The sequence below is a fragment of the Ursus maritimus genome, unplaced genomic scaffold (genome assembly GCF_017311325.1).
Source record: "Ursus maritimus isolate PB19 unplaced genomic scaffold, ASM1731132v1 scaffold_18, whole genome shotgun sequence".
Lineage (NCBI taxonomy): Eukaryota > Metazoa > Chordata > Mammalia > Carnivora > Ursidae > Ursus > Ursus maritimus.
In genome coordinates, this window is record NW_024424230.1 from 48812856 (window position 1) to 48834326 (window position 21471).

The window sequence follows — 21471 nt, forward strand, 5'->3', positions numbered from 1 at the left end:
AGGGAGAGGAGAGAGAATCTCAAGCGGACTCCAGGCTCAGCTCAGAGCCTATGCAGGTCTTGATCTCACAACGCGGAGATCACGACCTGAGCCAAGGCCAAGAGTTGGAGGCTTAACCAACTGAGCCACTCAGGCACCCTTTAAAGAGTTTATTCCTAAGTAATCTCTACACCTAACATGGGGTCGAACCTACAAGCCCTCGATCAAGAGTTGCACGGTCTACCTACGGACTGAGCCAGCCAGGTGCCCGTAGTACATTTTAAACTCATTATCAAATAGCTTTTACTCACCAGTGTTTACATTATAAACATTTTACCGGTAAGTGAAAATTTTAGTATTAAAAACTTCAAAATGGCTGGCTGTCACTAATGAAATAGAAAAGCTGCCTATTACACTCGCTCCAGCTACCTCACTGAAGATGGGGGAAAACGGAAACGCACATCGCCTGACCGCACGACCCCCTTCGTTGTAGGAAACACACCTCAAATAACAGGGTTTTGTTTTTATGTTTCATGAACACGTGGGGACTGTTCCAGGATCCCCTTAGTATTGAATGGCGCGGTGGCCTGGAAAACTTTCTAATCAGAAAGGCCTCTTTCAGCCAACGCACCAAGATACAGGACTTAGGTTGTCGGCTTTAAAAATGGGCTTGCAAACGCCATAGCTTTGGAAGTCCGCCGCCTCCCCCGGAGCACGCGCCCGGCCCCACCTGCGGCTCTGCGCGCTCCTGGGACGCCCGGGGGCCGCGCGCGGGCCCACGTCCCCGGGCAGGAAGGGGCGGAGCCGCCGCTGCGGTGGCGGGAAAAGAGGCGCGCAGAAAGGTACCCACCCCCTAGCCCGCCGCTAGTCGCCCGCCGCCGTCCGCGTCCCAGGACCCGCAGCCGCGCCCGCGCCATGCCCGCCCCCGGCTCCCAGCTGCAGCGTCCGCCGTCGCCGTCGCCGCCCGCCACGCAGAAACCGGGCGCCGAGCCGCTGCCGCCACCCCACGGGGAGCTGCAGTACCTGGGGCAGATCGAGCATATCCTGCGCTGCGGGGTCCGGAAGGATGACCGCACCGGCACGGGCACGCTGTCCGTGTTCGGCATGCAGGCGCGCTACAGCCTGAGAGGTGACCCCCGCGCGCCCGGGGCGAGGGAGCGTGCGCCCGAGGGGGCTCCGATTGGCCGCCGGGGGAGGGGGGCGGGGGCGCCTGGGATTGCCCGGGACTAGCCATCAACCTTTAGTCCTAACCTCGATCCTGGGAGCTCCTTAGCCCCGCTTTGCAGACCCCAAAACAGAGGCTCGGGCTAGAGAAATGATTTGCGTAACGTCACGCGGACAGGAGTGACCCAAGTGGGAGGTGAAACCAGGTCCTTTGGGTCCGGGTCCTGCGCTCTAAATCATTGGTCGTGCTGTCTGCCCCAGAGCGGCCGCGGTCTGGTCGTGTTTGCCTCATACTAGAGAGTGGGAGAGACTCTGCCCGGGCTTGGCCCCGGACTTGGCGAGAGGTTCCCCTTTTTTGCTCCTCCTCTTCTCTCCCCCTTCTGGCCCTTCGGTTTGGCAAAGTTTTTAAAAATTGGAGCGAAGGAATAAGGGCGGGTCAACGGCGGCGGGAGGAGAGCGCGAACCAGAGGCTGGGCAGGAACTTGTGGTCCGTCCCTCTTAAACCTTGAAACAGCAACACCAGAGTCCGAGTAGAAGTTCTTACTCGTCTTTTCCATTAAAACAGGATGGCTCCTGAGAAGTTTCTCTTGGCGGTTGTTAGAGTCAGGCTTTCAGGGGCCAAACAGGCGGGTGGGGGGCGGGGTGCACAAGACAAATATCCTTGACACAGCTATGGGGTGGTTTTGAGTAGGGAGATGCACTGTTAGTAAAGCTGATTCAGTGTGGGGAGCAGGGGGAGGACCCTCAACCCCACACCCACTTAGAGCCTGGAGGTTACCCAGGCTGCAGGGTAGACAGGGAGCCACTTTCCTGCAGCTCCACACGGTGGCCTCCAATGAGCCGCAGGGCTCGTTTTTTACTCCAGCCCATCAGCTCAGACCCTGGGCAAGTTACCTCTCCGGTCTTCAGCTTCCTCCTGTGCTTAAAATAGAGAATATCATGTTCAGTAGGCAGTACTGATAAAAGTAGGTGCTTAAAATTCTCCCCTTGTTACATGAATATCAACTATATGCCTGATAAGGTGAACTGAGCAGGTACTGAATTTAGAGATAACGTTTACATTTTGGTCTCTCTGTCGCTTGATGCAAACTTGTATATTCCCTCCCGGTGCCTGTAAAGTGGAGATCTTAAGGATGCCTCAAGGAAGGTGGTTGTGAGGATTCAGTAGGGTCACGCATAGCAAGTAAACCGTTACTATTTTTGGTACGCTTAAATAATAGAGGTTAATTTGCTTTGCAAATAATTAAAAACTATTCCTTAGCTTTGGTTAGTGTGATATCTCGCATCCCCCGGACCTGAGCAAGTTTTCCCTGGCAGGATAATCATGGACTAGCCCCGGGAGCCTTCAGCCTTTGTCTGGCACATGTTGTGTGTTGTTTTCACACCTCTGTGAAGGAATCCTACTAACTGGGAAGTGGGTGGGAGCTCTTTTCCTGTCTACAAGGGCATCCCTGCCTGGCCAGTGCCCCATCTAACCACGTGGAATTACCGTGGTGGTTGAGGGATTGAGGAGGGCAGTCTCAGTCTGAATTGTGTCACTGACTTAGGCCACGGCCTGGGAGCTCCACCCTGTTGTGGGGCACCCACATGATCGGAGTCACAGTTTTCTGGTTGGTCCTGTGGTCACTCAAGGGCCTTATGTCCCCGGGGGCAGTCCTCCTCCACAGAGAAAGCTGGATGATGTGTTCTATTTTCCCATCTTGAAATTATCTGGCGAACTGTTTTTCAGATGAATTTCCTCTGCTGACAACCAAACGAGTATTCTGGAAGGGTGTTTTGGAGGAGCTGCTGTGGTTTATCAAGGTAAGGAAAATGCTGCTATTGGAAATCAACAGTCAGTTCTCAACCCAGCACCAGTGAGATCCTTTTAAAAGTCCGATCGTGTCACTTCTCACTTATAGCCCTAGTGCATCTCATTTCACCCAATAAGACCCCACTCACCTGGGGTCCCTATCCCAGCTCTGGCTTCAGCAAAGTGCCACTCTGTTCCACCCACCTGGCCTCCTTGCTGATCTTTGAGTACATCAGGACATTCCCAGCTAGGGCTCTGGCGCTTGCCAGTCCTGTTCATGTAGCATGACTCACTCCCTCACCTCCTTCCAGCCCCTGCTGAATGAGCCTTCCCTAACCTTCCGATCTAGGACTGTGATTACCCCCCCATACACATCGTCCTCCCACCCTCCTTTGTTTTCTCCATAGAGAAACATCATCAGCTGATATATAATGTCTGCCCTCTCCCTTTCCCCATTCAAGGGGGAAGATAGACAACAAATAAGCAAGAATGTGTTAGAAGCTCCATGAGGGCAGAGAATTTGTTCTTCCTGTTCACATTTGTATCCCCTGGGCCCAGAACACAGCCTGCCACATAGTAGGTGCTCAACATAGAGTGATATTGAATATAGATCCCAGCCATGTTGTCATATTTGTATAAGCTAGAAGGATCTCTTGAGTTACAAGCTATACTTCTTCCAAAGGGCCAAGTAGGTACCTTGAGCGGAGGCTGAAGTGATATGATGATGGACAGCTTCCTCTCGCTCTGTCTCCTGGTCCAGACCAGTGATCTTCTGGCCAGTGCTGTTCAGAGGGTACCTGAGGAGATGGGCTCAGTTCTGGGCCATGCAGAAGCTGGGATCCCTTCTGCAGAGCACTCAGTGTGGCTTGTATGATCTTGGGCCCAACCAGACCCAAGACTTCTTACTGCATTTTAGAAAGGTTCTTTCAGATGTGGATCCAATCAAGTCTTCCTTACTTCCGCATTCTTGAGGTGTTTTCTTCTGTGTTGTCTTACCTCAGCCGGCAGTGAGCGTCTAGTTCAGGTGCGTCCTCAGAAATCCCAGAAGAGGCCATTCGTAAACCAGCTAGAGCCCAGTCCGAATGGATGAAAGAGGAGACATCAGAAGCAATATGGGAGGGAGTGTCTGGGTGGCTCATTCAGTTAAGCATCCAACTCATGATCTCAGCTCAAGTCTTGATCTCAGGGCTGTGAGTTCAAGCCCTGTGCTGGGCTCTACACTGGGCGTGGAGCCTACTTAAAAAAAAAAGAAGAAGAAGAAACATGGAAAAGATTGAAAGATGACTTATTGGAGGTGAAAAAAATAGTACAAACTCAAAAACAGGGAGGAAATGAGATGCTCAGAAATAAAATGCGTTCACGTGTTTTATCTTAATTTAGCTTGAATTCAGGATTCTTGGTACTCTTCACCAGGAACATGCCAGACTCACCTCCGATAGAGCTGCTCCCTGGTGACTGGGTGAAACACGAGAGTCAGGATGAACCCACACTGCAGCCGGCGTCTGTGGGCAAGATGGAGACTTGGGGTCTGTGCCGAGGTTCAGATCTGTCGAGCGCTGAGCACTCTGCTTAGGTTTTCTAACCCTCACAATAGAGTGTGGGGATGCGAATGTGCTCTTCCATGGGTGGGGGCAGCGAGGCTAGGGGGTCAGGGAGCTGTCAGAGGAGAAGGGTGTGGACGGCAGGCATGGTGTATGTGGCCCCACAGCCCTGCTTGTCACCATTACAGCGTGTCATACCCAGAGGCCCCTGAGGTCTGTCTTTGACCTGGATGCACGAGCAGGACACACGTTAGGATGATACGGGCCAAATCTAATGAGATGACGTATAAGTAATCAACATTGGCTTGTACTTGGGAAAAAACAAAGCCCCACCTTAATTGCAAATACGGGTTGGGGTAAACAGAACTGGACAGTGGCACATATGAGATAATGTGACTGATTTGTAAGAAGAGCTGATACTGATTTGGCCAGTTAGTGAACTGTCGTATATACCAGGTCTGAGATCCATTGAACAGATGGCGGGTGAGGCATTAAATGCATTTTGGGGGATCACACTTAGACACAAAACACATTTGGTTAAAAAACACAAAACCGTTAGGTGAAGTGGGAATAATGAAAGGACTTGGAGGTGTTTAATCTAGAACATTTAGTTGAGAGGAAGCATCACCTGTCCTGGAAGTGATTCCAGGAGACTGTCGTGGGGGCCCTTAAAAAGTCTGGGCTGGGACTGGCCCTTAAAGACAGGACATGCCGTGCGGGACGTGTTGAGTGCCTGTCCCTGGTATATTAGCCCAGGCCAGAGGCACAGCTGATAGGAGGCCCTTAGGGTGTCAGCTTCTTCACCTGGTTGCCTGCTCTGCTCTCCTGTCTCTTCCAGGGATCTACAAACGCTAAGGACCTGTCTTCCAAGGGAGTGAAAATCTGGGACGCCAACGGGTCTCGAGACTTCTTGGACAGCCTGGGATTCTGCAACAGAGAAGAAGGGGATTTAGGCCCAGTTTATGGCTTTCAGTGGAGGCATTTTGGGGCAGAATACAAAGATAAGGATTCAGGTGAGAAAACAGAGCGATGCCTCATTTCCTGAGCGCTCATCGTAGTGAGTTGTCCCCATTGTTTCAAGTGAAGCTGGGGGCATAAGAAACCAGTGTCTGGGGAGCTGGTGTAGAACTTTGACCTTGTGAGAAGCAGTTTCAGATTCAGGTAGAGGTCAGATCACACTCGGTTGCTAGCATTTATTGGGTGCTTGGTACTTTCCTCACCATGTGTCATTAGCAGGTAGGGACATGGTGGGTCAGTTGATTGCTGTGCTGAGGGAATAACGTAGGAAGAAGCCTGGGGATTGCCTTCAGTGGCTTGATCTCCCTTTTTAAGGCTGATCCACCACACACACTTTAGGTCGTGCCCATGTGATCGCCGTCCTTGGGATCCCCTCTTCTCCCTGCCCTCCTGGGGTGGAAGAAGATGAATCATCTTATTCCTGGACTTACACCTTCCTCACTCACTTGGTGGCACCATTTGCCCCCGTCCTTTGACCCTTCCTGTCCTGCCTGTCCATAGGTCAGGGGTTACAAAAGCAAATGCCTACCTCCTCAGTGTGTGTGTGTGCGTGTCTATGTGTATGTGTACACACACGTACATAGGAAGTAAAGGAAGTAATCGCTTGCTGGCTGGACAGAAACCATTGATAATTTTAGCACCTGTAGAATTATATAAACACCATCACCAAAACACAGAACTTACTATTACAGTGCATCTTTTTCTTTTTTAATCTCTGCTATTACTTTTTCTGAGGCTATGATCATGACAGGACTTCCCCCCCCCCCAAAAATTAAGAACTACTGGACTAGAATGTAGTCTGACACCAGTAAGCAGAGGTTTAACTGGAGGGGAGATGAAGCTCCGTACTTCTCAGACTTCGCGGCTTCCAGTTCCATGTCAGGAGGAAGGAGAGGAGTTAAAGTCCAGAGACCAGAAATGGGAGAAAAGTACAAGGTGGTGTGAGAGTTAGGTTTCTTGATAGTTATAAATCAGTAGGTGTTTGGCTGCTAAATTGTAATTTTGGGTGGAAGTGTTGGGGGATAGCATCTAGACCCTAGAACGGAGTCTACCGTCCTCTGTTATTTCGAGTGTGTGTGGAATGGTGTCTTCTCTTTGAGATCCAGTACTTTCCGTTGCAGCAGCGTGATGAGAATGGTTGATGGGTATAGAGACAGTCCCGTGGGGACCAGTGGAAGAAACGGATCGCTGGGTTTGGAGAAAGTTCGCAACAGGAGGGGAGGGGTGGCACCATGACAGATCAGATATTTAAAGGACTCTTTCATAGAAAAGAAAGTAACTTTGTTATGTCTCCAGAGGATAGACGTCGGACTGAACTCATCATCACCCACGAGAGCGGAGGAATTTGTAGAGCGCCTTGGATATGTTGTAGCATGGGCCACGGGGGGCTGTAGTAGGACAGTGATGGATGGCCTCCAAGGCCATCTCACGGGATGCTGTGACTGACATGTGGGTGCGTCTTCTCTTTTTGACAATTCCACAGATTATTCAGGTCAAGGAGTAGACCAGCTGCAAAAGGTGATTGACACAATCAAAACCAACCCCGATGACAGAAGAATCATCCTGTGCGGCTGGAATCCAAAAGGTTGGAAGCATCCCAGTTATTCTCTGGTGTCCAGACTGTACCAGTAGCACAAAGGGAAGCCCTGTGCCTTTGCATGGAGGCCGCCAATAGGTGGCTGGACCCTGGGAACCACCCCCCCCCCAGCCACGTGGCTGGTGTGACCCTGGGCAAGTCACTCTTGGCCCCATTTTCACCTTCAGATGATGGGGTTGGATGAGGGTGATCATAATGTGTGTATTTATACTTCTTTTACTCCAAAGAGGGCTTTAAATCACCTATAAAAATACACCCGGGATTCTAACAGTTTAAATTGGGGCGGGTGAAGTTCCATATCCCCTCCACCTGGCTGTTAACAATTTAAGTTATATTGTAACATTAAACTCTACCAAGGTGTAATAAATATTACTCAGAGTGGAATGTTTGCTTTTCTAGTAGAGACTTTGAATAGGGGAGCGTGTGCCTGGGATGCTAGTGTCCTGTGGCCCCTGGGGATGAATGCGTTCCTCCCGCTCGTAGCTTGCTGCCAGAAGGCAGCACGAGTAATTCTGGCCGGATGAGTGTTGCTTCAGTTGTGGACATACATCCGCAGACGTCTCGTGTTGATGGATGGGTCACTGTGGGCGTGGTGCCATCCCCAGGATTGGAATGGTCTGCTTTTGACCTAGGGGGCGGTGTGCGTCATGGGGGTCACTGGCTCAGTGGCCTGTTCTCATGATCTCCCACATAGGAGTCAGCTTCTGTTTCTCTCCTGTTCCATGTGCAGCTGCGATCTTTAAAACCACCCGTGCCTCATTTTCCTTTGTGCTGGCCCCTCAGATCTTCCTCTGATGGCCCTTCCTCCGTGCCATGCCCTCTGCCAGTTCTACGTGGGGAACGGCGAGCTGTCCTGCCAGCTGTACCAGCGGTCGGGGGACATGGGCCTGGGCGTGCCCTTCAACATCGCCAGCTACGCCCTGCTCACCTACATGATTGCGCACGTCACCGGCCTGAAGGTGGGCTGCGCGGGAGGGGGCGGTAGCTGCCAGCCCCAAGCGCTGAGCTCTCAGGTTGTTGAACGTGGAGAAACTGACTGCAGAGAAGTCGGGGTCTGGTTAGTTTTAAAATGTGGTCTTCGTAAGAAACGAAGCTGCTCGCCTGGCAGCCTTCCAGGAGCTTTCTGTCTTTGCGGTCTGTATAAGCAAACGGGTTTATGTGGGTTATTTATAATACAAGACACCTTTTGTGACTATCAGCTTTTCTCAAAAACTACACTGGTGAAATTGTTTTTTGGAAAGCCTTAGAATGTCTGCCTAGTCCACATAATGTGCTTTTAAATGATGTGTCTGAAAGGAATTGAAACTAAAACATTTGCCATTTTGCTTGCTCCCATGGGACTTAGCCAGGTGACTTCGTACATACTTTGGGAGATGCACATATTTACCTGAATCACATTGAGCCGCTGAAAATGCAGGTAAGATTGGTATCTGTCACACTTCGGGGTTCGGTACCTTCTCTTGTTAAGATGTTGCCTTCTGGGGCGCCTGGGTGGCACAGCGGTTAAGCGTCTGCCTTCGGCTCAGGGCGTGATCCCGGCGTTATGGGATCGAGCCCCACATCAGGCTCTTCTGCTATGAGCCTGCTTCTTCCTCTCCCACTCCCCCTGCTTGTGTTCCCTCTCTCGCTGGCTGTCTCTATCTCTGTCAAATAAATAAATAAAAATCTTAAAAAAAAAAAAAAAAAAAGACATTGCCTTCTATATCCCTCGTGGAACAGACTTTCGGCTCTGTCCTGGGGCAGAGATAAGATGCCAGCTCCAACCACAGGGACAGGTGGCAGGCAGGTGGGCGGAGACAAGGCAGACACATCCCGCAGCCACAGGCACTTCACATGACAGGTGCTGAGATACTCAGTACCAGTACCAGAGAGTGACAGGTGCTGAAATACTTAGTGCCAGTACCAGAGAGGGAGAGCCCCCATGCAGACCGGTGGGTTTGGGACCTTCCCCAGGGTAGCATTTCAGCTCATTTTTACTTGGGAGAATTTAAATGGTGATGTTTTCCCTTCATATTATGTTACATACCATATGTAGGTATTAACTTTCAAAAGTCTGTCCAAATCCCAAGTTACAGCAGCCAACAAATGATTTGAAATGGCAATTAAAATGAGTGTCTAATGCTTAATGAGCCCCACAGGAAAAATGATCGAACCAGACCCTATCAGCCCCTTCCAGATGAGATCCAGGTTTTGAAAGTTCCTCCTTTGTGGGAGCTTGGCTGCTTTTGTGTAGAGGGTGACTTCGGGGTTTGTCCAGTTGCTTCTCTGGCTGTACGCTGGACAGAATAATGTGAGGCTGGAGCCTGTGTCCACGTCCCCATTGCCGCCATCTGTTCATGCCAGGAAGCCCGGCTTGCATCCCTCTCTGTTGTCACCAGATGTCATCTTACCTCACCCTCTTTGTCAGGGACAGTTGAGATAGGGATTAACCATACTTGAGCGCCTACCAGGAGTTACGGATACAAAAGTGAAAGACTGTTCCCGTCCTTAATAAATTGACCAAGAGCAGTCAATTAGAAGATGAGCCACGGGGCTCCTGACGCAGCATGATGCCACAGAATCTCCTTCGGTCTCGATGGGTGGGAGAGACTCCGTCGGTTACATTGCACGAGTGTGGCAGGGGCAGGGGTCTGCACTATTAGACTCCTGTGAAATAATATTTTGTCGATAAAATACTGTGTACTTGTTTCACAGGGAGAAGTAAAGCAGGTTGTGCAGATAATGGCAAAATAATCATCTCCTATTGTTTTTAGCTTCAGCGAGAACCAAGGCCTTTCCCGAAGCTCAAAATCCTTCGAAAAGTTGAGACAATCGATGACTTCAAGGCTGAAGACTTTCAGATTGAGGGGTACAGTCCTCACCCGACTATTAAAATGGAAATGGCTGTTTAAGTGCTTTTAAAGGAGGTATTTGAAGGCTATTCAGTCTGTAGGGGTTGGACTGAGTGCCCAGGTGAAAGCTTGTTTGCCCTAAAGGAAGAAGGAACTAGGTCAGAAATCTCTTGGCGACCAGCGGTTATTATTAACTGGTAAGGATGTTGCCACTGGCAAACATAACCTTGCCGGTTCTCTTAGTAACCGAAGGCCTTGAGTTTGATTAACTCACTGAAGACGTGTGAAAATGCCGAGTTTGGGAATAAAGTGAGGAGAATAAAAACTGGAAGGCTCTTAAAATGTGTACATGCATTTCAACCCCACGGTTTTATGAAGGTCTGTGAATTTCAAGAACTACACATCAGCTCTTCCCCCACATCTGAGCTGCATAACACCAACATCCATAATAATGTACAGTTGTGGTTATGAACATTTAAAGTTATGTGCTTTAAATATTGCTATAATAAAGGCATTTTCTGCATTGTGTTCTGCATACATCTGGGTTTGTTTTTAATTTTTTTATTGTATATTGCCATTCTGCTCACTTCCTGCCTAAAATAGATTTAACAGAACCCTCGTAAATACACATATGCTCTGTTCTCTTTTGGGTGCTTAGTGGTTTAGTATATTTTAGAAGTGGTGACTAAACTGTATCTTGCCCTATTTTTCTGTGGTTCATCTAATTCTGGCTGCATTTTATCATTAGCATATAATGATTATTTAGGGTAAAGGTTTAAGGACTATGGAAAAATAATGTATGAAATGCCATTTTCCTGCCCATTACTGCTGCCATGGTTTCAGAATGGTGTGAATCCTGCTAATACACTTAGAACAAGAAAAGAAAGGCTAAGCCACTCCAGGGCTAATCCGTGAAATCCTTTTACCTCTGTTGCACACCAGATACCCCATAGTGCTGCAGAACTATTTTTACTCTGCTAATTTTTAACAAGTGGGAGACAGAAGGCATTGTTCCAACAATTATGCAACCTGCTGCTTATTTTCAAAGTACAGTTTAATGTCCAGGTACCAGCACTTGATAGAAATTTTGTAGGAACATCTTTCTGCACTTGGAGTTAAATCTTAATTTGTTTAAGGATTAATTAGGAGAATGTGTGTTTATTTGCTAAAAGAATCAAGTAATAATGACGACTGAGCTGACTCCTGAGGTTAACAGGACTTTCAGCTGAAACTTGTTTTGATTGCTGGGATGACTTCTTTCCCCTGTTTTTGTAAAACCACACTCCAAAAGTGGTAAGCCTTTTCACTTAGGAAAGGGTGTTAGGGCTGAACGTTTAATTCTCTTGAGCAGCAAGGAGTTTCTTCCAGACCTCACCGTCTGGATACTGGTGTTTCTTTATAGATTCCTCCTTCATTTCTGTTGAATAACCAGCATCCTATCAAAGACCAAAAAAACGAGTAATGTTAATAACCACCTGGAACAAAACTATATGTATTTCTGCTGCTCACAGAAATGCTGCTTTCGGATTATTTGAAATGGGGAAGGATACACTTCATTGGCTACGTCTCAGAATTAACCTAATCACACTTCCTTTGACAATTCAACCTCCGTTGGTGAAAATGAGCCCCAGTGTCTCGGACATGATGAAGATAAATGGTCCAGATAACACAACCGCAGCCTAAACGTTTCAATTCACTAACTTGCTACATGGTGCCAGGTTTGGTTTTTGTTGTTTGGTTTTGCGGTTTTGGCGGGGGGGCGGAGGAGAGGGGTTTGCACAAGAAGTGTACATTTTAAGGTCTCAGCTGGTGTTGGGAAGAAAGGCTGGCATTAGAGAAGCCTTGTTCGGGCAATTTCAGCCTCAACCCCTGACCTTCAGGCCTTGGGAATTTGATATTGCTAACTGAAGAGCCATTGGTAATTTCTAGATACTGAAAATAAGCTCTAAGGAGACAGCTTTGTGCTCTAGGGTCTAACCCACAAGAAAAGTATACCAGGGGCTGGAAGCTCCTTGCTTCCTCAGGGAGGCCTCTGGCCAAGCTTACCTTTGGAGGCATGTAGGACGCCTTCTTGATTATTACAGGATACCTGAAATGTTCATGCAGGTGGTCGACATATTCACACATCCTAGGAGGAAGGAATCAGATTAGGACAGTAATGTCTTAGGTCACTCACGTGGTACTAACTGTTAAAGCAAAGAGGTGAGCACCACTGAAGAAAGGGTGGCCTCGATCGGGTGCATGTTTCTATGCAAATCTTTCCTTCTCTGCCTCAGGTTCTTTCTCTGTAAAAGCAATGTGAGGGCTTGGATGAAGCCTCACGTGGGTGGGTACCAAAAGTCTCTTGGAACTCTACAGATGGTCCCTGACTTAACAATGGTTTGACTTAAGATATATCGACTTCACGATGAAGCAAAAGCCATATGCATTCAGTAGAATCTTAGTTCAAATTTTGCATTTGAGGGGCGCCTGGGTGGCACAGTGGTTAAGCAACTGCCTTCGGCTCAGGGCGTGATCCCGGCGTTGTGGGATCGAGCCCCACATCAGGCTCCTCCGCTGTGAGCCTGCTTCTTCCTCTCCCACTCCCCCTGCTTGTGTTTCCTCTCTCGCTGGCTGTCTCTATCTCTGTCAAATAAATAAATAAAATCTTTAAAAAAAAAAAAATTTTGCATTTGAATCTTTTCCCAGCTCGTGACGTGTGATACGATCCTCTCTTGTGACGCTGGGCTGTGGCGGCAGCAGCCCCCAGTCAACCACGCTATCGTGAGGGTCAACCACCAATACGCTAACAACTGTTGTACCCATACAACCATTCTATTTTACACTCTGTGTAGTATTCAATTAATTACATGAGCTATTCAACATTTTATTATAGAACAGGCTTCACGTCAGATGCTTTTGCCCAATAAAGACTAATATAGGTGTCTGAGCATGTTTAAGGCAGGCTAGGCTAAGCTGTGATGTAGGTTAGGCGTATTAAACACATTTTAAAATGTATTTTCAATATATTAATATTTATCAATATGGAGGTCAATATATTACTGTTTCAATATACTATGATGGGTTTATTGGAATGTGAAGCTATCTTAAGCCAAGGAAGATCTGTAAAGGTTTTGTGACCCCCAAAGATATCCACTTAGGCTCCATTAAGTATCTGGGATTATTTGGGGGCCTTTAGCCAAAGGCTAGATGAGTAGATTAAAATCACCAAGTGAGATCCCACCCAGCTGCACACATGATTTAGAAAAAAGAGCACAGGTTTTACTATCAGACCAATCTGTTCAAATTTGGGGTCAGCCACCCTCTAGTTTTGTGACTTGGGGCAAGTGACCTAAGTCTGCTGCCTTACTTGGGTCATCGGTTAATGAACAGCTAGGACAGGCGGCCCAGTGCCGGGTGCTGGGCCTTCACAAAGGAACTGGCAAGACCGGGCCGCATGGTTTCAGCAGACACAGACACTAAGTTATCAACTACAATCTGCGCTACGTATAATCTACAAAGAACAGGCTACAGGTGAGGAACCAGCCCCCCAGGAGAGGACGTTCTGGCCTTGAAGAATGAGCAGGGGACGGGTGTTCCACAAGGTCACAAAGCAGGGGTGCCGAGCTGCACCCCACGGCTGCTCCGCTCACACAACGGCACTCCCGAGCAGGAACGCGGCACAAGGCACCCTCGCCCACTCGTGGGTGGTCACGAGGCACTGCGCTCAGCGCTGGCCCTTTTCTGGGCCCTCAAGACCGGCAAGACCTTTCAAGGTTGGTCTGAACCTCCCCTTGGTCCCACCTTCAGGACCGAAATGAGAGGGGGCAAAAGCAGAAAAACCTAGGAATGTTCACTTTTTAGCGTACAAAATATTTCAGACATAAAAGGCAGCATCTCTGTACTCACCCCCTATCTTAAGAGAAAAACTGTTACTTTATCATTGAGGCCCCATCAACCCTCACAGGTCCCATTTCTCACCCACAGTCCCACATTTGGTGTTTACCATTCTCACGCACGTATTTATGCTGCCACATATAATGATCATGGCCAGTGATCCTTCTGCGATACCACATTTAACTCCAGGAGGAAAGAAATGCATAATAAAGCCATATGCGGGGGCAGCTGGATGCCTCAGTCGGTTAAGCCGCTGGCTCTTGATTTCGGCTCAGGTCAGGATCTTAGGGTCCTGGGATCCGGGCCCCATGTCATGCTCTGCGCTCAGCAGGGAGTCTGCTCAAGCATTCCCCCTCTCTCTCCCTCTTCCTCTGCGCCCCCCCCCCCCCTTGCTTGCTCTCTCTGAAATAAATCATTAAAATAAAAATAAAGCTGTAAGGGGTGCCTGGGGGGCTCAGTCAGTCAAGCGTCTGCCTTCGGCTCAGGTCATGATCCCAGGGTCCTGGAATTGAGCTCCACATTGGGCTCCCTGCTCTGTGGGGAGTCTGCTTCTCCCTCTCCCTCTGCCTGCTGCTCTCCCTGCTTGTGCTCTCTCTCTAATAAATAAATAAAATCTTAAAAAAAAAATAAACCGTATGTGTGCAGATGACTGGAAGACTGTCTTAAAGTTCACCTGGGCCATGTTGAGAAATAAGGTGGAACGAGATGCAGCCAGATTACAGAATTCTCCAGCGCCAGGACCAAGAGATTGGACGGAAGCAGAGAATATGCGTATAATGGAAGCAAGGCTTTAGAAAGGAAGGTGTTCTGGGGGCGCCTGGGTGGCTCAGTCGCTTAGCCTGGGTGGCTCAGTGTCTGACTCTTGATCTCAGCCCAGGTCTGGATCTCAGGGTTGTGAGTTCAAGCCCTGCTGGGCTCCACACTAGGTGTGCAGCCTACATTAAACAACAACAACAACAACAACAAAGGAGTTCTGGTTTCCATGGGGTTCCACCCACCCACCTATCACGCACCTAGAAAACAAAGGCAGCTGCCATGAACCCACTCCTCGGAAAGAAAAAGAGATCTATTAACTGCTGGGGCTCAAGCGTAATGGCCCCATGGAAAAAAGTGGAAGCAAACCCAACTCGGCCTTGGAGTTATAGGACGTGGCGAAGGACAGAGTTCTTAGTGCCTCTGATCTCCAGAGCCGAATTTTACAAGGTCTGGCCTGGGCTGAGGGACGCTGCTGAAGTTAACTCCACGTTACCTGTTCTTGAGGCTTGCAGAAACGGATATGAAGTCAAATATGATCAGGTGCTGAACCAATTCACAGAGGCCAACTCCACCAGCATGGGGGCAAACGGGAACTACAATAAAGACAGATTTCTACTTAATGCCAAGGGGGGTGGGGGTGGCGGATGAAAGAGAACCTGCAGTTTTTCTCATTGCCCGCTGGTGATTACATCATTCATTATTATTTAGGGATGAAAATCGTCAAAGATTCCCTGATTAGGCCGAAAAGAGAGTCCCTCCAGAGGGACCCGCAGGTTTGCGGTGGGCGGGAAATGGAGGTTTGGCGTGCGTCTCTGGGGCGCCCTTACTTTCAAACTTTTTGGCCATCAGCAACACTGAGAGGTTTTCATTGACACTTCCCAGCCTGCAGCTGTCAATCTGGAGAAACTGCAGGGCTTTTGCTTGTAGGAGTTGCTTAAATATCACTCTATTGTGGCACTGGAAATAGAATTAAAATAAAACCAGCAGAAGAGTCAGCTTTGGCCAAAGGCCTCTAAACCCTGCAACTCGCTGATGCCAAGGCACTCGGCAGCGGCCTTGGAGAAGCCCGGGCTGTATTTATTCTTTGCTCTCACCTGACCTGGCACAAAGCGAGGCCCGATAGTACAAGCCGGGGACCTGACTGCTCACTGCTTTGTAAATCTGCTCGTGGGAGGGTGTGAGTCACGCAAAAGTCACACCGGCTTGACATCTATTAAGGCATAGCCGTCAGCGCGGCTGGCAAGTGGGAGGCGAAGCAAAGCATCAGGATGGAGTGTGGGGATGGCGATGAGCAGGTGGCCCGGACGACGACAAACCCGAGGCTAACCAGCATTGCTCCTTTTGCGGAAACCCCAGAATCTGTTCCTTCGCACTGCTCTGCGGGTGGGCGGACGGCCGCAGGTTTTGGCAGGCATTCGTGCTTCGTTTATAAGCACAAAGAGGGAACGCAGTAATGTTTGTTCAATTTGGAAGCTGGCTTTCTTAAAACCATACAGTGCATCTTATGTCCCTGCAGGAGCAACTTTAAATTGCTGCCTTGTAAATTCTGATTAGATACTTTGGAAAAGATACATGGCCTTACGTCATATGGATTGTCAGAAAAGAGACAAACTTTTGACTCTATCCGACTCCAGACTCTACTGACGTGCTGTAAAACATCCCAAGCTCAGAGATTTAAGAACACTTCCGAACTCGGAATAATACGGGTGGTGGAGCCTAATGTATGCCAGTGTCCCCAGCGGGTGGCCAGTGTGTACTGGCCCCAAGGGAATGTCACTTACCTGTTCTCCAGTGGCAACGCCAATTCCTAATGGGGCCAGTGCCTATACAATAGAAGGCAACCTGATGTTATTTTCCTAAGTCTTTGAACTAAAACTCCTAATGTTTAAAAATATTTACAGTTGTTTCACCACTTAGAGCCGAAGAAGGAATCGTGTCTGCTGTGAGGCTGTGTGAAGTTTCCGGAACGGCAGAAGGTCGGCAGGGGGGTTGTGTGTGCACACGGGAGGGGCTGTTCGCCTGCTGCCCTTAGCCCCCTTCCTGCCATAGCTCCGCAGATTCTCCCCGCCGCCCCCCTCAGTAGGTGTTCTAGAACCTTCTCCCTTCAAGCTTAGCGAGCAGTCTTAGATCCACTTTACAGGTCAGGCTGGGCTCATTCCTTACCTGGTGAAATCCTCACCTAGCAAACGCTGGAGCCTTCTTAGCATAGCTCTGCTCTCTCCATCCTCCCACCTAAAGATACCTCACCCTCTCCGCCCAGGCTCCAGGCTGCTCCCTTCACACCTGCACTGGGATTGCCACAGGCAATTTCCTTGGGCACCTCTCGTGTCTCCCCAGCTCAGCTTCCCTTGTTCAGGAAATGATGTCAATGGCACTAATAGCTAACTCTGTCCGAGCTCCTACCACCTGTCTGGTGCTGTGTGAAACCCTGACTGAAATGACTTCTCATCACAGCCCGTTGGGATAGGAGCCACCCTTGTCCCCATTTCACAGATGAGAAACAGGTACAGGGCTAGTAACCATTCCCAGATCACAATGCTAGAAAGGGGTAGAACCAAGGCTTAAGGCTTGAACTCCAGGCTAACTCCAGAGCCAGGGGAAGCATCTGAACCACTAGATAGGAAACCTTCCCTGCAGAAAACCCCTTAATTTAGGAGCCAGGTGCCCCCGATCCTGCTACCTGTCCTGCCCCTATGTGTGGATGTGGGTGAGTCACAGACCACCCAAGCCTTGGCCTCCTTGTCCCCAGGTGAGGAGTTAGAGTGGATGGTCACTGGGGCACCTTCTAGCTTCCTGGCTTATGCTTCCAGAAACCTCTAATTTAAATGAGTGTGGTTCTCTATCTTAAAACAAAAACAAAAACCAGAGTGGTGAAAAATGGTAGAGGAGTAGGAAAGCCATTTGACTTATTCATTCTACCATTTTAAAGCGTATGTTTCTGACACTAAATAGGTACCAACTTCTATTTCTTCCTTTTAAATATATCCTGACCTGCTCTGGTCTAGCTGTCCTGTCCCTTCACCGCCCACCTGCCTAGTTTACTGGGAAAGCCTCCTAGCTTTCCTCTCTGCCTCCAGTTTCTTTCTGCCTGTTTCACACTCCCCTGTATCCCATCTCAATCCACCCTATATGTTTTTTTCCAGTGAAATCTTTGATCCCATTCTCTCCTTCAAGACACTATGGTGGCTCACTGCGTTGGAATGGACCCATCACGCAGCCCCAGGGACCTGTCTTTTCCACAATGCCCAAGGTGCACCTGCACTCTGCTGGGGATCTCCACAGCCCCACCTGTGCCGGCTGTCTCTGCAGCTTCCCTGTGCCTCGGGTTGTCTGTGCCCACATCAAGCGATCCCTCCTGAGGGGACGGCCTTCCCCATGTAAACAAAACCTTAGAGGGCTGAAGCCCGGAGGAGCTTCCAGTGAGATTCTCCGGGCAGGGGTGTGTGTGTGTTGAGGGGGGGGGGCATGCTGGTCCCTGTGTGGGCAGGCAGGCAACACTACCCCCAAAGAACCCCAAGGTGAAAGTCTTTGTGGAACCAGGGCCCTCACCAGATTCTCATTGCAGGATGACTCCTGCTCAGGGTCTGCTCTTGTCTTCCCTCCCCAGCCACTCCACTGCCCCAGCCCAGCCCTGTGTCTATCTGCAGGGACCTTCCTCCTACCATCCTCAGCACTCGGCCCCCACCCAACCATGCCAGCTATCTAGGATTCATGTGTCTTCATTTCTCTGTGGCATGGCCGTGAAGTGGGGAGAATGGAGGGCATCCCTGGAACACAGGCTTCTGTGGAGGGCTTCTGTGAAGGAGCTCATACATTCATGTCCTGAGAGAAATGGGGCAGGATGGCCCCCGTAGGACCCACAGCTTCAAATAGGACGCCCTGAGCTGTCCTTCCCAGAATGTGAAACTGCCTGTCCTCAGAGGGAAAATTTTCAGAGTAGGGGAGAGTAAGAGCAATAGAGAGTCACCTGGCAGGGGTGGGGGTGGGGTGAGGAATCTGCTCCCAGGCAGCCAGGAATGGACTGTAAGGCCAGCAAACCTACACCCGACAGCACAGTGTTGGGGGGAAAGGGCATCAGAGGAAGATGTAAAAGGGGAGTTAGGGGCGAGTGCTGGTCTGGTCGGGGAGGGGGAAGGCTTACACTCAACATGCCTCATGCTGTGCGGGGAAGGCACAGCCCCTCTCTGCAGGCAGATGCCTGGGGCTTGGACAGACACCGTCGCATATTCAAATCACACAACCCATTCCTGCCCTGATTTCTCACTCATCCAAATGCCTTTGGTTTAATGTGGCTCCTCATGGAGCTTGCTCTGGTCAGAGGATTCGAACATTCAGTGCTGCCAGAAGTTGGGACTTCTCCTCAGAAGTGACCGGGCATTCTAGCTTTATATACATCAGTGCCTGTCACCGGCTAAAGGGAGCCGCTTCCTGAGAAAGGATGTTCCTCAGATGTGCTTTTGTTTTTTTTAATTTTTTATTATGTTATGTTAGTCACCATACAGTACATCATTAGTTTTTGATTTAGTGTTTCCATGATTCACTGTGTACAACACCCAGTACTCCATGCAATACGTGCCCTCCTTAATACCCATCACCGGTCTATCCTCAGATGTTCTGATGTACCAGGGTCTCCCTAAACCCGAGAGGTGGGGAGGCCGGGTGGACCTGTGCTGGAAGTGCCCGGGTGTGAGGGCTCTAGGCAGCCTTCTCTTGGGGCAGCCTGACCATTAGCCAAGCAAACCTTTTCTTTTGGGTCAACCAGAGGAATCTACAATTTTGTTTCATTGGGGGTGAATAAAATATTTTAGTATCAGTCAGATTTCTGTGTTTACAAAGTATGGAGCCATGTCTATTAATCTTTGGATTGCTGGCAGTCTTTCAACTTTTAGCAATTTACTGCCTCTAAAATAAAGAGAAATGTAAAAAAAAAAAAAAGGCAAATAAGCAAAGAAGTTTTAGGATCTGTCACAGCCACTCCAGAAAACCAACCAAACAACAACAAAAATGTATAGCAGCAGGGGCAGTTTTTCTACCTTGGAAATGGCGGCGTGTCCCAGAATGTCATCAGGGGAGGTGGGCTCCTCGATCCACAGTGGCTTGAACTCAGCCAGCTTTGACATCCACTCTATGGCCTCGGGCACATCCCAGCGCTGGTTGGCGTCCATCATCTGCACGGAGAGAGACCCTCCACCGTGAGGTCTGCCTGGTGCTGACCTATGACAGGGCTCAGCTCTAAGGGAGGAAATGCTGTCACTCAGTGCCACCAACTGCTGAGCAAGACTTTGGAGGGAGCCTGACATTTCCTCTGTGGAGGACCAGCATGCAGTCAGCATGAAGGTGGCCAAAGAGCAGCCACCAAGACGGGAACTGTGGCCCCACATGTGTCTTCTGGAGGAGATGCAAGTCACTCACAGGGCCACTGTGCTGTCTGGAAGGGCCCTGGGCTGGGCCCAGGAGAACTGCTCGCTGGCCCTGGAGCTCTGGCCCTATCTGCATTTAGGTGCCACCCAATTGCATCTGTCTTGCAGTATCCATTGTTCTGGAAACTATTTTATCACATTCCGAATCATGCATCATCAATTCTGAATTTGTTCACTAGTCATTTTGACTCTTGCCGACTAGGAGTCTGGCACAATAATAAATAACCCAAACTCTACCACTGATGAAACACCTACTCAACTGGGCATTTTATGGATTTTGTTCCGTGTAATATTTAGAACAACTCTAGGAAGCAGTTCATATTAACCCAGTTTACTGAAAAGAAAGCTGGCATGCAGAGCAGTGAAAGAACTTGCCAAGAACAGTAAATCATGTAAATGGCAAGCTCAGGGCCAGGCCTCTGACTCCCAGGCCCCAGCTCTCTGGAAGCCAGGTGCTACCCAGAAGCTGGCTTCTGGGAGTGCAGAGCCAGAGTGCAGAGGCTAAGAAAGGGCCTCTCCACCCCTGACGTTATCACACTAAGAGAAGACAGACATGGGGATGGATGTGTCCAGCAGAAAGTGCTAAGTGGTTGAGCTCCCTCAGGGGCCACTATGAGGACCGGAGGACCGTACAGCTAGAATCACTTTGTATCACAGTAAGGACAGCCCCATAAGACAAAAGCCACATTAACTCATATATAAATAGTGGCACTTCTGATCCCAGGTCAAGGACTCAACTTCTGTTTCTGTTAACTTATGAAACATGCCTCCAAAACCCATAAAAACATCTTATTGGGAGTTTATAAAAGTATTTACATGTACTAAGAAACATCTTACAAAAATATGTAGTCAGGAGTGATCCTTACATTTATCTCAGCAAACGTGTGCCATTTCTTCCACCTTGGCTCCCTGAGACTGGCCTCCCTGCTGAACCAGGCGGGACACATTTGTTAAGGGAAATTAAATAATGACACACGAGGGCACCAAGCGGGAACCTGTTTGCTCAGGGGCATCTGTGCTAGCAAGAAGGAACAGTCCCTAACCCGGATCTTACTTAAGGTTCTGAAGAACAGAAACATTTAAAACCATCAGCTCTCTGGGTTGTTTGTTTGTTTTTAGAGAGGTCACCCACTGCAAGACCACGAAGCTGTCCTTCCTCTCACTTTCAGCTTTGAAATTCCCACCGTTCTTTAACCCTCGCTTGAAAGGAGCTGTATGCTGGCCCAAGACACAGGCTTCCTGCAAGGCCGCTCTGTCTCAATGGGAGGGGAGGACATTTACCAACGTCTTCTCGGGTCCAATCATGTTTCGGATGAGACGGCACCTACGGATGTCATCCTGGAGATCAGCACCCACTTTTACCTTAAACCTATAAAACAAATGCAGTTGGGTGGTTGGGCTCTGTCCCCTCACGTGGCGAAGACACACAGGCTCTCTGCAGAAGCAGCTGCCTCTTGCCTCTCCCGGTTGGTCTCAGACGAGCCACTTGAAAATGACC

The 21471-nt window shown here is 49.3% G+C and overlaps 2 protein-coding genes across 3 annotated transcripts in view; one reads left to right on the plus strand and one right to left on the minus strand.

The window, feature by feature from the left end:
* Window positions 1-842: 842 nt before the first annotated feature.
* Window positions 843-10458, plus strand: TYMS (thymidylate synthetase). The gene is made up of 7 exons (XM_040632681.1): window positions 843-1108; window positions 2873-2946; window positions 5315-5489; window positions 6977-7078; window positions 7874-8049; window positions 8436-8507; window positions 9844-10458. Exons 1-7 carry the CDS (start codon window positions 895-897, stop codon window positions 9979-9981), a joined length of 951 nt encoding a protein of 316 aa, XP_040488615.1. The 5' UTR covers window positions 843-894; the 3' UTR covers window positions 9982-10458.
* The window catches only part of ENOSF1 (enolase superfamily member 1), a 28968-nt gene continuing 17764 nt past the window's right edge, over window positions 10268-21471 (minus strand). For both annotated transcript variants that reach the window (XM_008690490.2, XM_040632680.1), the window contains 7 exons: window positions 21255-21342; window positions 19587-19721; window positions 16335-16376; window positions 15381-15510; window positions 15047-15146; window positions 11968-12049; window positions 10268-11357 (listed from right to left, as the gene is read on the minus strand). In XM_008690490.2, coding sequence (XP_008688712.1) covers window positions 11256-11357; window positions 11968-12049; window positions 15047-15146; window positions 15381-15510; window positions 16335-16376; window positions 19587-19721; window positions 21255-21342 — 679 coding nt within the window. In that variant the 3' untranslated portion in view covers window positions 10268-11255. The remainder of the gene's footprint in view (window positions 11358-11967; window positions 12050-15046; window positions 15147-15380; window positions 15511-16334; window positions 16377-19586; window positions 19722-21254; window positions 21343-21471) is intronic.